The 16,656-nt window shown below is 41.8% G+C and overlaps 1 protein-coding gene across 10 annotated transcripts in view; it reads left to right on the top strand.

The window, feature by feature from the left end:
- The first annotated feature begins 1,528 nt into the window (after positions 1 to 1,528).
- The window catches only part of STYX (serine/threonine/tyrosine interacting protein), a 204,035-nt gene continuing 188,907 nt past the window's right edge, over positions 1,529 to 16,656 (top strand). For all 10 annotated transcript variants that reach the window (XR_013961449.1, XR_013961450.1, XR_013961451.1 and 7 more), the window contains exon 1: positions 1,529 to 1,929. Coding sequence is in view for 7 of the 10 variants with exons in the window: in XM_080684625.1 (XP_080540751.1) it covers positions 1,873 to 1,929 (57 nt within the window). In the remaining 3 variants the exon portion in view is untranslated. The remainder of the gene's footprint in view (positions 1,930 to 16,656) is intronic.

Genomic DNA, 16,656 nt, shown 5'->3' with positions numbered 1-16,656 from the left:
ACCTATACACAGTTCTTTCTCATATCATGTGACAGTTAAAGATTTAACATTACAATAGGAAATCATCATTGGGCATCTATTAAGATTATCTTATTAAAGTTGTTAAAAAAAGAAACTTGGCTTTAGTTTCATAAACACTAAAAAACAAACATATGACCTGGGTAATTAGTTATATAATCATTCTTCAAATTAAAAACTTACTAACAGAGCCCTGGCCGGTGTGGCTAAGTGTTCAGAGCTTTGGCTTGGGCACTGAAAGGTCTTGGGTTTGATTACTGGTCAAGGGCACGTACCTGGATTGTAGGTTCAATCCTACCCTAGTTGGGCGAATTTGAGAGGCAACCACTGGATGTGTCTCATATTTCTCCCTCCCTCCTTCCCCTTCCCTCCCTTTCACTCTAAAAATCAATGGAAAAAATATCCTCCGGTGAGGATTAATACACACAAACACAAAACTAGCAGCGTATTGTATGCCTTTTTATAACTTTAAAAGAGAAAACAGATTACATAGAAAAAATGGATTGCTAAAGCTAGCCATCTAAAACTCAAAACTATTGAACAGTTCCATTTCTGTCTATATGTTGACTGTTTCATAAATATGACATTATAAAAAGTAATAGGATATTTGTGTTGGGGGGTCTAGGTCAAATATCCATGTGATTCTTTTTACTTTATCCATTGCAATTTGCAATTTAATAAATGACTTGCTTTTTTACTTTGGTGGTGGTTGTTTTTCAGGAATCAGTTTGGTATACAAACCTTAAATATTTAAGTGTGGGTTCTTCTAAGCTTGATTTTCCTCATCTGTTTAAATACAAAAAGGATAACAATATCTCCCTAGGTCCAGAGAGAACATCATATACCTAATCTTTATTAACAATATAGTATTTACTCCTAGTCCTTTTTAAAAGATACTGAAAGCCATGTAGTTTATCATCATTTGAAATATTCATACACTTCAAATTAAAGGGAGAGACTTTTCTTCAGTATTATGTACAATTTACTGAGTTATCAATTCCACTTCTTAGGACTTTTTTCTATTTGCCATTTCTTGAGATTTTCTAGTTGTCATATACCTAAGCCCACCATTTCAATTTGCTTAAAAGTGATGGGTGTTTCATTTTTTGTGTAGCATAATTTTAAGATGAACGCTTTACTCATTACTGTTGGTTATAACCTCACCACAGATTGCGCAGGATTCTGAGAAAGGAGAAACTATGGTTTTCCTTTCGGATTCCAGCTACTGGTGGCTGGGATGTATTGACCATTTTTATACCAAAGAAGAGATTTGCGTCTGTCTGCAAAGGGCCGAGCTGTTTTGGATGGTCCTACTGCCTTTCCCAGGACCTTCAGCTGTTCCCTCCCTCCTGCTGCAGCCCCGCCTTCTCCACACCCGGTGAGCTCTGCACGGTCCCTCCGAGGCCCCGCCCCCTGCGGCTGCGCTGTCGCGAAGGGGCGGGGCGGCGGCGCGCTGACACCTGGCGGCCGCGGGGGGCGGGCCGAAGGCGAGCGTGGGCTGGGATTGGCTGGGGCGGAGCGGGGAGGGCCGGAGGAAAAGGGAAGACGGTTGTGGGGCTCGTGGTAGTACCCAAGTCTGGGCGGCCTGTGGGGCGCGAGGACTCCGAGGGAGGGAGACCGCAACAGCATGGCGGCCGGGTATGAGCCGCCCAACCCTCCTCTGCCCCTCTGTCGCCGCCGCCGCCGCCGGAGTCGCCGGGACCCTTTGGTTTGCGTGTGTCAGTTGTAAGGCCGCTGCCGCCCGCCAGCCCTCGGTCCACCGGCCCTCCTTCCTCTACCGCCGCTGCCAGCCCGACGGTCGGGCTGGCGAATCGCTCTACTCCCACCCCACCCACCAGTCCGCCGGCCGGGATCATGGAGGACGTGAAGCTGGAGTTTCCCTCGCTCCCGCAGTGCAAAGAAGACGCCGAGGTAAGTCTGCCACTGGCCGCCGCGCACAGGCCGAGGGGAACCCCAGGCCCCAGCCCTGGGAGCCTCCGATGCTACCGGAGCTCTGTTGCCTCTTGACGTCCCGGGACCTCAGGCTGGAGCCTCCCGCTCGGGGAAGGTGGGCACTTTCCCCGACTCAGTTCTTGCCCTCCTCAGGCGCCGGCGATGGGCTTGGGTTTGGGGTAATTAATGAGACGGGCAAAAGCAGTCACCCCCACCCCAAGTCAGCGTCGAGGACTTGTCTTGGACTAAGTTCCCCTTTTATTGCCAAAGCAATGAGAGGAAAATGTTGCTTTTAATCTCAATTTGAGGGATATCTTTGGTGTCATAGATTTCACTTGTGGGACACATGCCCCTGCTCCACATGTGGACTAGATACGGGGTCTGACGTTCAAAATGCTCCTTTGGAAAAGTTCCCCAAAGTAGTTGTTTTTGTTTGTTTGTTTTGAGACAAAGCTGGCTTATTTGTATCTGAAAACTTAAATCAGAAATCTTGCCCTTTGGAGGGAAGTATAATAATAAAATTCTTATAACTTGGTCTCCTGATTTCTAATTTGGGGTTCTTTTTATAACCCACTTTACTTTTCCCCCGTCTAACTTTTGTATTGAGTTTTGTGTTGTTGTTTTTTACCCCATCTATTGCTTATTTCAAATGTATTGCAGAATACTAAATTAGAATTTTCTGAAATCTAAATTAGTAACAGGACAAGGCTTGCCTTAGCACGATCAAGAAAGAAATAAGGCTAAAATTTCTAGTTTTCAATATCTTAAAAGTAATTGGAAAAAACTCTATTTTTAAGAGACCATTCAATTTATACCAAATATTCATTCTATTGAATATCTTCACTTGGGGTTCACAGTTTTTTGTTTGGAGGGATCTTTTGCTTGTGGTAGTGATCCTTGAGATTTGCATATGTTTTCAGAATAGATTCTTTTTTTTACATTTTTATTGATTTGAGAGAGAGAGAGAGGAAGGAAAAGAGAGAGAGAAACATCGATTTGTTGTTCCATCTACTTATGCATTCATTGGCTGATTTATTGTATGTGCCCTGACCAGGGATGGAACCCACAACCTTGGTGTATGGGGAGGACACTCTAACCAACTAAGCTACCTGGCCAGGGTCAGAGTAGACTCCTTAATAGGGCGCAAAAAAAAAAAAAAAGTTGAATTTGTGTTTAAAAATGAATTTAACCTTTTTCTTTGTTTAATATGGAATAGTGTAAATGAGGAGTATGTTTTTATATCTTCATAATTATTCAGTCATTTCAGCACTGGAAGCAAACTTAGGAATAATGTAGAGCATCCCCAATTTTCAGGTGAAGAAATTGCAGTTTACTGAGAATAAGTCCATGGTAACAGAGCAGCACAAGACAAAGTGAGGACCTGAATTCTTCCCTGCTCTAATCCTAAAATTTCCAGTTTAAAATGTTTACAGATTTTAATTTACTCTTTTATTGTGTATATAATATGTGTTATCCCTGCAAAAATAATAAAATCTTACTGGAAATATAGCTTTCTTGTTCTCTGTGTGGGACAGAAGTAATGTTTAAAGTCTAGTAGGTAATGATAACAGATACTACCTACTGAAAGCCAATTAATTCCTTATTTCATAACATTAGATGTTTCTTCTCTTTTTGTTGCAAAACTCAGACTAGCTTAAGCAAAAAGACATGAAGTAACTAAATCCAGAAAGTTAGAGGTGCAGCTAATCTTAGGGTCTTGACTGGATAGTATTTTAGTGTATCAGAGCTGCCACTGCCTCTCATCAGTGCTTGTTCCTACTTTGTCAAAGTGTCTCTGCTTTTCCTTGGGCTCTTTCACACGTATGGAGTTTGGCCATCAACTTCTCCTGGGCCTACACATTGAGGAATAAAAGCGCTTCTCTCCAAGCTTCAGTGTTTAAAATCTAGAGGACTGGCCCAACTTGGGTCATGTGCCCATCCTTTGGATCAGTCACTACAGCCAGGAAGTGGTAAATATAATGAAGGGCCCAGGCTAGGTCATATACCCGCTTCCTTGGCCAGGATAGTGAAGTTTATCATCGGTAGACATTTCCACAGAAGATGGAAAGTGCTTTTTGAGCAGACAAAACTTTAAATACTCATTAAATAGGGTGTGTAGTTACTCATGCTAACCTGATAAACTAATTTACAATGAGATATGTGAAGTGTGAAATGGTTTTAAATGTAGCTAGCATGACCAGCCAGCATAGTGTCTTCCACATAGGAAGCACTGCATGGAAACTAAAGTACAATCCTATCATCTCTTTAAGAACATTCTTGAAATACTGGTCAGGGCGTTCTTTATAGGTCAGTGCTTGTGTTACCAGTCCAAAGTGCCCCAAAGCTTTGAAAGGCAAGACTAAGCAGGAGCTGTTATCCTGAAGGTCACGGAAACAATGCAGACTTGAACAAGATGGAGTCAGAGAGACCAAGCATTTTACTCTTACACTAGAAGCCTGGTGCACGAATTCGTGCATGGGTGAGGTCTGGCCAGCCTGCCTGGAATGAGGCCAATTGAGGTGGGGGGGCCTATTGGGGATGGGGTGTCTGGGGGGAGGGGCCCTGGGTGATTGGCGGGCCAGCCCTGCCCCCTGGTTGAACTCTGGTCAAACTCCTGGTCGAGGGGACAATTTGCATATTACCCTTTTATTATATAGGATGAGCAAAAATTTAGCTGTGTTCAGATCAGTTTGCAAAAAGATCAGCACTCCTTTGTTTAAAAATACTGTGATTTCCCATTGTTTTGAGGATGAAGTTCAAACCTATAACATCATCTGGAGGGTCTAGAGTGATCTTGTATCTGCCTACCTCTCTTACCTCATTATGAGCTATTCTTCCTCTTGCTCCCTTCTCTGTATGTCCTAGTTATGTTCATCTTTTCTCAGTTCCTGTAATTGCTTTTCATTCCACCCCAACCCCCGCCCCCCCAGTTAAGTACCTTTGCATTTACTGTGTTCCTCTGCATGATTGTCAGCACTCTCCTTTGCACTCAACTAGTTAACTATAGGCATGCATTGCATAATGACATTTCCATAAACTCTTTTAGTTTTTATAGGCAGAATGAAGGTGGAACGAAGAAATTAAAAGTGAATTATTTAGGATAGGACACCTTCCTCTAACGGGGATCTTTTCAGACAGGTAAGAAATTCCAGATGGCCCAGCCGGTGTGCCTCAGTGGTTGAGCGGCAACCTATGAACCAGGAGGTCCAAGGTTAGATTCCTGGTCAGGGCACGTGCCTGGGTTGTGGACTCAATCCCCAGGTTCCATCTCTCTTTCCCTCTCCCTTTCTCTCTGAAATCAATAAAAATATATTTTTAAAAATCAATTCCAGACTGATTAAGATTATGATTCTGGAAGAGGTTGAAACTGCATTTAGATTCAGTATTAGCTCTGGCCATTGTTTCTCAGTAGATAGAGTGGTAGCCTGAGCACAGAAGGTTCGTGGATTCGATCCTGAGCCCCAGTTAGGGTACGTGCAGGAGGCAACCAATCAATGATTCTCACATTGATGTTTCTCTCTTTCTCCCTTTCCTACCTCCCTTCCACTCTTTCTAAAAGTCAATGGAAAAAAGTATCCTCTGGTGAGGATTAACAAAAACAAACAAAAAAAGAATCAGGTAGTCAATATAGGTTTAGTATCATTGGCTTTCATCAAGAGTGATAACCATTTAGGGCCTGTGGTTTTCTGTTTAACAGTTTTGATGATAGAGTCTTTCTTACTTGTGGCAAGATTATAGTAGTTTTTTAAATGTGAGGAAGAAAAAATAAATTTTTCAGTGTTAATTTTTTTAAAAAAATTGGTTGCATAGTTAGGACTGTTGGTTTTATAATTCAAAAATTAATCTATTTTCAAGTAGAAAGTGAAATTTAATTTACTTCAATCTTAGGTTAGCAATTTAAATGTTATGCTTTCCATTTTTCTTTTTTTTTTTTTAATGTTTTTATTGATTTCAGAGAGGAAGGGAGAGGGAGAGAGGTAGAAAGGTCAGTGATGAGAGAGAATCATCAATTGGATGCTGCCTGCATGCCCCTCTACTGGGAATCGAGCCTGAAACCCAGGCATGTGCCCTGACCGGGAATCGAACTGTGATCTCCTTGTTCATGGGTCCATGCTCAACCGCTGAGCCACATCGGCTGGGCCCTTTATTTTTTGATTCCCTTAGTACAGTGGTCAGTAAACTCATTAGTCAACAGATCCAAATACCAACAGTACAACGACTAAAATTTCTTTTGAGAGCCAAATTTTTTAAACTTAAACTTCTTCTAACGCCACTTCGTCAAAATAGACTCGTCCAGGCCATTTTGTGGAAGAGCCACACTCAGGGACCAAAGAGCCGCATGTGGCTCGCGAGCTGCATTTTGCCGACCACGGCCTTAGTACAACATCAAAAATAAGACTTGCTTAATAGCGCTGATTTGAGCATCCCTTTCCTAGTACCTTTACATTTAGAATGGTGCTTTTGTAACCTAACTTAGAGTAAAATTACCCAAGGAACTTTTTAAAAATAGCCATGCCTAGACCCACAATCACCTATTCTGATTTAATTCATCTGAAATGGAGCCAGATAATTCTAACGAAGGTGGGCAGGTTTAAGAAAAATTGATATAGAAGCATTTTACTTGAATGCCTGTCTTCCCATATTCTCCTAACCCTTTTGACTGAACATCTTTGGTCCTTTGTTTTTGGCAAAGTTTGAGCAAGGGGTGGCAATTAAAGGAAAGGGCTTATTCTCAAGAGGACTACATTTTTTTTGGAGGAGAATGTAATACTAATTTTTCTGTTTTGTGAAATGTCCCAGGTCAGATATAGTATTCTGATCATTCTTTTCCCCCTAAGTTGTTCCCCGACCTATGTAATATTTGTAATCTATCTGGGCATTGTTAAAAATTACGTTTTAATCCACCTGATAGTAAGAATTAAGTTTTTATTTACCTGACTAGAGTCCCAGTGCATGAAATTCATGCACAGGTGGGGCTGAGGGGTCCCTCAGCCTGGCCTGCACCCTCTCAAAGTCCGAGAGCACTTGGAGGAAGTCCAACTGATGGTATCCTTAGCGCTGCTGCAGAGGCAGGAGAGACTCCCACCACTGCTGCTGCACTCAGCTCGCCAGCCGTGAGCCCAGCTTCTGGCTGAGTGGTGCTCCCTCTGTGAGAGTGCACTGACCACCAGGAAGCAGCTCCTGCGTTGAGTGTCTGCCCTCGGGTGGTCAGAGCGCATCATAGGGACCAGTTGTTCCACCATTTGGTCGATTTGCATATTAGCCTATTATTATATAGGATGGTTATAGCCTATATTCTTTGGTTCATTTATCATATATTCTTTGGTTTGTTGGTTTGTTTATTTACTTATTTATTTATTTTTAAACATATTTTTATTGATTTCAGAGAGAGAGTAAGAAACATCATTGATGAGAGAGAATCATTGATCAGCTAGCTAGCTGCCTCCTGCAAGCCCCCTACTGGGACGAGCCTGCAACCTAGACATGTGCCCTGACCGCAAATTGAACCATGATCTCCTGGTTGATATGTCGATGCTCAACCACTGAGCCACACTGGCCAGGCCATTTATTTATTGATGGATCCTTGAACATTTTTATAACATTTTCTGCCCCATAAATGCAGTTTTATAGATGCTGTAACTTTGCATTTATATTGGAAAGAAGAAGATAGAATGAAAGATGTTTTAATATGTGGTACCCTTTATCATTGATGATTGAAGGATTTTCACTTGTGAATTAATTTTTATTAGGAGCAGATGTGTTTCACAATTAGGGATATTTTGACTTAGTTGGCTTGCTTTGGTTTGAAAAATATAGTTGTACTACTTGGTTAATCAACAAAATTTGGGAAATTGATTCTTCTAATTAATATTAACTCACAATAGATTGACAGTTATACTAGGAGTCTGCCCAATTAATAATACCACCATTTCTAAAGTGATGGATTTTAGGAACAGCATGAGCAGGCAGAGATTATGATTGGCAAGACTTGGTTATTAGAGATCTATTCAGAACTATGGGTGTCTGATAGAGCAAGACTGTGAGCATGAATAAATTTTAAAATCTTGATATAGTATGCCAAAGGCATGAGCAGGATTGGTAGACTAAGAAGGTTTAAGATTTGTTCTGTAGGTAGATAGTAATCCAGGCTAGGGCAAAAAGGAGGGAAGACTCTTGAGATCAAGAATAGTTCCAAATGAAATATTCTGTGATAGAAAGCTTTTAAGTTTAAAAGGATACTTTTAGCAAGTCCTGATACTTAAGGAGGATGCGAACTTATCTGTCCTATGCACAGGAATAATTTTTCATTCTCTATAACTTACTTTTTACTCCTATAATACCTTTCCATTTCCTTGAAGCCTCTTTTTCACTTAAATTTTCAGGTAAATTTTGAATTCTATCCCATATGTTCATGCTTGTTCTGATATAAAATGTTTCGACAGTGAAAATTTTTTTCTTCAAAAAATTTTTTTGGTAAATGATATTCCAGAACCTCGTTTCCCTATATATTTTCCCATTTTTCTTCTTTTTTTAAAAAAATATATTTTATTGATATTTTACAGAGAGGAAGGGAGAGGGACAGAGAGCCAGAAACATCGATGAGAGAGAAACATCGACCAGCTGCCTCCTGCACACCTCCCACTGGAGATGTGCCCGCAACCAAGGCACGTGCCCCTGACCGGAATCGAACCCGGGACCCTTCAGTCCGCAGGTCGACGCTCTATCCACTGAGCCAAACTGGTTTCGGCAGCCATTTTTCTTCTTTTATCATGCACAATTTAGAGATTTCATTTTAGGTAAACTCAAAAGTACACATTTCTTTAATCACTTTTCTTTCTCACAGCTTGACAAGTTGCTTCAGGAAGATAAGGCTGGCTGTTTAAAAATAAAATAAAAATAAAAATGATTCATAGTATCCTGTGCAATGATCACTGAATGCACATCTATTGTGTACTTATTCTTCAGGCACTATACTCAATGTTTTGTCTTGACGTATTGTCCCCTTTATCATTATAAAATGCCCACCTTTGTCCCTTGTTACCTTTTTTTAAAATAAATCTTTATTGTTCAGATTATTACAGGTGTTCCTCTTTTTTTTTCCCCCCATAGCTCCCCTCCACCTGATTCCCCACCCCACCCAATGCCTTTACCCCCCGCCACTGTCTTCATCCATAGGTGTAAGATTTTTGTCCAATCTCTTCACACACCCCTCACACCCCTTTCCCCCTGGGACTTGTCAGTCCACTCCCTTTCTATGTCTCTGGTTCTATTATATTCACCAGTCCATTCTGTTCTTCAGATTTTTTATTCACTTGATTTTTAGATTCACTTGTTGGTAGGTATGTATTTGATGTCATTTTGTTGTTCATAATTTTTATCTTTACCTTTTTCTTCTTCTTCCTCTTCTTAAAGAATACCCTTCAGCATTTCATGTAATCCTGGTTTGGTGGTGATGAACTCCTTTAGCTTTTTCTTGTCTGTGAAGCTCTTTATCTGACCTTCAACTCTGAATGATAGCTTTGCTGGGTAGAGTAATCTTGGTTGTAGGTTCTTGCTGTTCATCACTTTGAATATTTCTTGCCACTCCCTTCTGGCCTGCATAGTTTCTGCTGAGAAATCAGCTGACAGTTGTATGGGTACTCCCTTGTAGGTAACTAACCGTTTTTCTCTTGCTGCTTTCAAGATTCTCTCTTTGTCTTTTGCCCTTGGCATTTTAATTATGATGTGTCTTGGTGTAGTCCTCTTTGGATTCCTCTTATACGGGGTTCTGTGCGCTTCCTGAACTTGTAAGTCTATTTCTTTCACCAGGTAGGGAAAGTTTTCTGTCATTATTTCTTCTAATAGGTTTTCAATATTTTGCTCTCTCTCTTCTTCTGACACCCCAAAAATTCGGATGTTGGTACGCTTAAAGTTGTCCCAGAGGCTCCTTACACTATCTTCATATTTTTGGATTCTTTTTTCTTTTTGTTTTTCTGGTTGGGTGTTTTTTGTTTTCTCATATTTTAGATCTTTGGTTTGATTCTTGGGGTACGTTGATCTACAGTTGAGTTTCTGTATATTCTTTATTTTAGACAGTGTATGCTTAATTTCTGACTGGTCCTTTTCCATTTTTTTGGCATTCTCATTAAGGTCCTTGAAGGTCTCACTAAGCTCCTCGGAGGACTCATCAAGTTTCTCGGCGGTTTTTAGAAGATTCTTGAGTAACCTTATAAATGTGGTTCTGAACTCTATGTCGTCCAGTAGTTTGCTTTCCTCCATTTCTTTCTTTCGTGACATGTTTTTTTGTCTCCGCATTTTGCTGCTTCCCTGTGTTGATGGAGTGGCTTTGTTTGGTAGGTGACCTATAGGGGCCAGTAGCTCAGCCTCCCCAATCACCTGAGGTGGACGCTCTTGGTACACCCCTTTGTGGGCTGAGTGCAAAGTCTTGGTGTAGTTAAGCCTTGATTGCTGTTGGTACACTGGGAGGAATTGACCTCCAGGCCAATTGGCTGCGAGGACCTGCTGTGTCTATAATGGAAGAACTGCTGTGCTGGAGACACACATATGGTGCAGGACTTGTTTCAGTGGGGCTTTGGTGCTCACTGAGTCTGCCTCTTGAATGTGTCACTTATGGATGTGAGGAGTTGAAATCTGGTGTCTCAATGACCACTAGGTACACTGGCTTCTGGATCTCCAATGGGGTGCAGGTCAGCTACTGTCTGAGGCCACCCAGCAGGAGCTACAGCGAGAACTACAGTTTTCTCCTCTTTGCTTGGGGTTTGGCGGTTTTGGAGCTGTCTGACCAGGGCTGCAAGTTTGCAAGGTTAAGCTGGGTAGGGCAGGCCATTCATATGCTAAAGCCGCTGCTTGGAGCTTGGGTGGGTTTGTAGATTGTGCGGGGCGGGGTCTCAGGGTGTCACTAGGCTAGGGCATGGCAAACAGCGATGGTTGCCAGTAAGCCTGCTCTGCATCTCCGACCCTGTCCCTGTGTCCCGCACCCCAGCACAGTAAACAATTATTCCTGTGCGTAGCCCTGCAAGCAAGCCACCCTCACTTTCCAATCCGACAACAGACAGTCCAGCTTCTCCCCGTAGGTGTTTGGGTCCCCCGCGTCTCCCCAGAAACTGGATTCCGGAGTAATTGGGAGCTTGTCTCCCTTCGGGTTGAAAAAAGCAGCACTCCCAGTCGCCCGCCACCAGCCCGATTCGCGCGCCTCCGTACCTCAGCTTTTCAGCGCTTGTGCACGTCTCAATGCTCTTTTCTCTTTCCTTCTAGTTGTAGAACTTCCACTCAGCCAGCTTTCCCATGGTTCTGGGTGATAGACGTTTTGTCTTTTAGTTGTAGTTTTAAAATTGTTGTGCGAGGAAGCAGTTTAGGTGTTTACCTACGCCGCCATCTTGGATCCTCTCCCTTGTTACCTTTTTTATCTTGAAATTTATTTTGTCAGATATAAGTACAGCTACACCTGCTTTTCTCTGGATGCCATTTGGAGTATCACTTTCTGCCTTTTCACTTTGAGTCTCTATTTGTCTTTGTAGCTGAGATGTGTCTCCTGAAGGCAGCATATTGTTGAATTTTGTTTTTTGATCAAATCCGCTATTCTATTTCTTTTTATTGGTGAGTTCAGTCCATTTACATTTAGGGTGATTATTGATACATGAGGATTTTTTGTAGCTGTTATATTTTTTGTTTTCTGGTAGCTCTGTGTCTCCTTTGTTTCTTTTCCCTTGTGTTTCTGTCTGTTATTTTAGTTTGGTGGTATTCTATGATTTAAAAATTTTTTTTTACTATTTCCTCTTTTTTACTATTATGTGTCTGTGTGTTTTTGTGTTGTTGTTTTTTTTTTTTCAGTGTGGTTACCATTAGGCTTTGGAAAAGAAAATTTCATATATACAGCAGTTCTTTTTCTTCTGAATGCTCCTTCATTTCCCTTTGAAAATTCAGACCTTTACCACCTCCCCTTTTATGTTTCTTTTTTAATTGTCTTCTCTTTTTTTAATGTTTTTATCCTTTAACTTTTATGTTATATTTATAAGTGTACTAGAGGCCCGGTGCACGAAATTCATGCACGGGGGGTGGTGTCCCTCAGCCCAGCCTGCACCCTCTCCAATCTGGGACCCCTCTAGGGATGTCCAACTGCCCGTTTAGGCCCGATCCCAGTGCAGTCGGACATCCCTCTCACAATCCAGGACTGCTGGCTCCCAACTGCTCGACTGCCTGCCTGCCTTCCTGATTGCCCCTAACAGCTTCTGCCTGCCAGCTTGATCACCCCCTAACCACTCCCCTGCCAGCCTGATTGATGCCTGACTGCTCCCCTGCTCTAACCCAATGGTCACCCACTGATGGTCTGCGGACCACTGGTGGTCTGTGAGGTCTGAAAGGTTGGCGACCGCTGGTTTAAGGAAACCTATGGAGCAGTGGTCGCCAACCAGTGGTCCGGGGACCACTGGTGGTCTGTGAGGTCCGAAAGGTTGCCGACTGCTGCTAACCAACTGAGCTATCTGGCCAGAGCCTGTCACTAATTTTTTATAGTTTTAATATAATGTGCCTTGGAGAAGGCCTTCTGGGGTTGAGATAATTAGGTGTTCTGTTTGCTTCTTGGACTCAAAGATCCAGTGCTTTCCATAGGTTTGGGAAGTTCTTATCAACTATTTGTTGTTTTTTTGTGGTTTTTGTATGTTTGTTTTTGTTAATCCTCACCCGAGGATATTTTCCATTGATTTTTAGGAAGAGTGGAAGAAAGAGGGAAAGACAGAAACATCGATGTGAGAGAAACACATTGATTGGTTGCCTCCTGCAGGACCTTTGACTGGGGTGGGGGAGCGGGGTGGGGGGGTTGGGGGGGTTGTTTCCACCCAAGGTACGTGCCCTTGACCGGATTTGAACTCGGGACCCTTTGGTTCGAAGGCTGATGCTGATGCTCTATCCACTGATCCAAAATGGCTAGGGCTCATCAACTATTTGTTTGAGTAGGCTCTTTGTTCTTTTCCCCCTCCCTTTTCATTCTGGTATACAAGTATTCTTATATTGCTCTTCCTGATGGAGTCAGATAGTTCTCATAGAATCCTCCCTCCCTCCCTCCCTACCTTCCTCCGTCCCTCTTTTTTTTCTTTCCTCTCAAGTTTATTCTTCTTCTATCTACATCATTTCTAGATTTCTATCTCCCATAGTACTATTTCTTTCCTTCATCTGGTCAGCGCTACTTCCTAAGCTCACTAGTTTATTGAGTTCTTCAGTTCCAGAATTTCTGTTTGGTTCTTTTTTTATTTTTATTTCAAATTGTAAGAGAAAGGGCTCTTGGAGCTAAGGACCCTAACCTTTAGCTCCACCTTGACTAGGTTCCAAGAAAGGAGACTGAAAGCATAAGGAGGTGCCTCTAGCCAACTGAGAGGGCGATAAGGCACCTTACATTAACTGGTGATATTGTCAAAACAATAAAGTTGGACCTTGGTTCTTGAGTTCTGCAAAGAAAGAATTCAGAGCCAAGAACTCAAATTATGAGAAGTTTATTTAGAAAATTATAGAGTTAGTAAAAATGAGGCATAGAAGAAATGGGTTAAGGAAACAAGTTACAGAGGCAAAAGAAGGGCCCTTGGAGCTTGAGAAAGTACACTTGAAAAGAAGGGTGTGCTCTGGGAAGAGAGAAAGTGACTATTTGGTCCTTTTTAAAAAAATGTTTTTATTGATTTTTAGAGAGAAAGGGATAGAGAGATAGAAACATTGATGACACAGAAATATCCTCAATGAGCTACCTCCTGCATGCCCCCTACTGGGGATCGACCTGCAAATGGGGCATGTTCCTTGTTCAGAATCGAACCATGACCTTCTGGTTCCTGGGTCTATGCTCAACCACTGAGTAACACCAGCTGGGCTTATTTGGTTCTTTAAAGATTAATCTCTTTGGCAAAGTATTCCTTTTGTATGTGCCCTGACTGGGGATCAAACCCGCAACCTTGGTGTATCGGAACAAGGCTGTAACCAACTGAGCTATTTTATTTTATTTCATTAAACTGCATGAGTTTTCTTCTATTTCATTGTGTTTTAGGAACTGCAGTCTTGAATTCTCTGTCATTTAAATCATATATTTTGATGTCTTTAAGTTTATTCTCAGGAGATGTTTTCATTTTCTTTCTGAGATACCTTGTTGCCTTGGTTTCATGGTATTTGATGGATTTTTTCCTCTGCCTAGGCATTTATGGGAATGCAATCTGCTTTTTAAAAAGAGTGATCCTACTCTATTTAGCAGGTCTATAAGAAGAAGGTTTTTTTGTTGTCCAGTAAGTTGTGCTGAAGTGTTTTAGTTTTCTCTTGCACTGCTTTGTCTTCTTGGATCTCTGTCGGTAAGTGAAAATGCCCTATATTCCCTGGGGAAGTAGGCATCTCCTGTGACCCTTTTGTTCAGAGCACCACCCCCATGGAGGAATGTGGTGGGCAATGGGGTTCTAAACCTGTGAAATCCCAGTGCTGTCCCCTGGAACCAGCTGCTTCCTTGTCCTAGGTGTCCAGGTGTCCCCCACTTGGCTTAGCTGCAATAGGTGGAAGCAGGGTGGCCTGGGAGAGGCAGGCTTTTGCATTGTGGCTTTGTTCTCCCAGTAATGGCAGCTGTCAGACCTCCATCATGGGGACCAGCCCCAGCATGCATCCACCACTCTGGAAGGAATGCTTCTGCCTCTCCAGTTCTCAAGGCTGCAGATAGTGCTTTCTGCAACCTGATACTGCTACAGCTTCTTCTGGGCCCTGTTGCTAGCTAGTTCTTGCTGCCAGCTCCCGGTGGGTGAGGGGGAGCGGCCAAGATTCAGTGGCCTTGCTTTCTTGCTTGCAATGGCGGCTGCTAGACCACAGCTGCCCTGTCACTGGGTTTAGCTACAATATGTGCTGACTACTTAGGCAGGAATGTTACTACCTTTCTGCTCCTAAGTGCTTCAAAGAGTGCACACTGCAATCTGATTCCTCCCCTCTTCTGAGACCTCATATTTTCCAACTCTGAATTTAGGTCATTTGAAAGGTCACTTCTATTTTCCAGTTCACAAATTCTTTCTTTATCTGTGTCCTTTCTTCTATTTAATTCATCTACTGTTTTTTTATTGTTAAATTCAATTGCACTTTTTCATTTCTACATATTCCGTTGCCTCTCTTAAAAATTAGTTTCTTAATTAATGGTCATATCATATTTTTGCTACTCTCTTATTATATTAAATGTTTGGTGTGGATTTTTTTTAATCCTCACCTGAAGATATCTTTATTGGTTTTGAGAGAGAGACAGACAAACATTGATGTGAGAGAGAAACATCAATCAGTTGTCTCTTCTACATGCCCCAACTGGGAATCAGTCTTTCAGTGTACAGATGATGCCCCAACCAACTGAGTTTCACTGGCCATGGCTATATGTGTTTTGAATTTTTCCTCATTGTCTGCAATCTGTGGATGTCATTCAGTTATATCTGCTTTTCATGGTAGCTCATTTCCACTACCACCTTTTTTTAGTCAGTGTTTTTATTGTGAGCTCATTGGAACTTACCTGTGTGAATTCTTTCTTTCTATTTTTTTTTTTATTCCGCACCTGAGGATATTTTCCCATTGATTTTTAGAGAGAGTGAAAGAAAGAGGGAAAGACAGAGAAATACCGATGTGAGAGAAACACATTGATTGGTTGATTCCTGCTTGAGCCCTAACCGGGGCCCAAGCCGGGGAGGAGCCAGCAACCAAGGTACGTGCCCTTGACCAGAATCAAACCTAGGACCCTTCAGTCCACAGGCCGACGCTTTATCCATTGAGACAAACCAGCTAGGGCCCAGCTTTTTATTTATTTTTTTTAATATATTCTATTGATTTTTTTACAGAGAGAAAGGGAGAGAGATAGAGAGTTAGAAACATCGATGAGAGAGAAACATCGATCAGCTGCCTCCTGCACACTCCCCACCGGGGATGTGTCCGCAACCAAGGTACATGCCCTTGACCAGAATCGAACCTGGGACCCTTGAGTCCACAGGCCGATGCTCTATCCACTGAGCCAAACCAGCCAGGGCCCAGCTTTTTATTTTTTATTTGACTTCTCAGTTTGAGCAAATCCTAGGCTTTGTCTTATGTCTCACATGTATAGTGCTATTTAAAATATGACTGTGATGAGGATGTGGAACAACTGCAACCTCCATTCCTTGCTGGTGGAAGTGTAAATTGGTTTTGGAAAACTTTTGGCATTGTCTAGTAAAGTCAAATATAGGCTTACCCTGTGATCTAGCAATTCCATTGCTACTTACATATTCAAGAGAAATGAATGCATATGACTACCAAAGGGCACATAAAAGCATTTTCGTAGCATCTTTATTCATAATTGCCAAAACCTGGAAGCTACTTAAATCTCCACAGGAGAATTAGTAAATTGTGTAATATTCATACAGTAGTATACTGCACAGAAATAAAAAGGGGGAAACTGACATACACGACAACATGGATGAATCCCAGACATTAAGTGGAATGAAAGAAGCCAGACATAAAATAATTGATTCCACTTATAAGAAGTTAAAAAACAGGCAAAACTAATCTGTAGTGATTAACTTGCTTGTTAATTTAGCTGTGCATTTAAAGATTAGTTTTTTACATAGATAAATTATATTTTTTTGTTGTTTTTCATTTAATTTTTTCCATTTATTCACTCTATGCCCTCTTCTCCACTCTCCCACAATCACCACACTGTTGTCCATATTCATAAATTCTCATTTTAAAAAA

Source organism: Plecotus auritus, assembly GCF_963455305.1.
Source record: "Plecotus auritus genome assembly, chromosome: 1".
NCBI lineage: Eukaryota > Metazoa > Chordata > Mammalia > Chiroptera > Vespertilionidae > Plecotus > Plecotus auritus.
The sequence above is the reverse complement of the archived record's forward strand: the minus strand, read 5'-3'. Positions and strand labels throughout refer to the sequence as shown.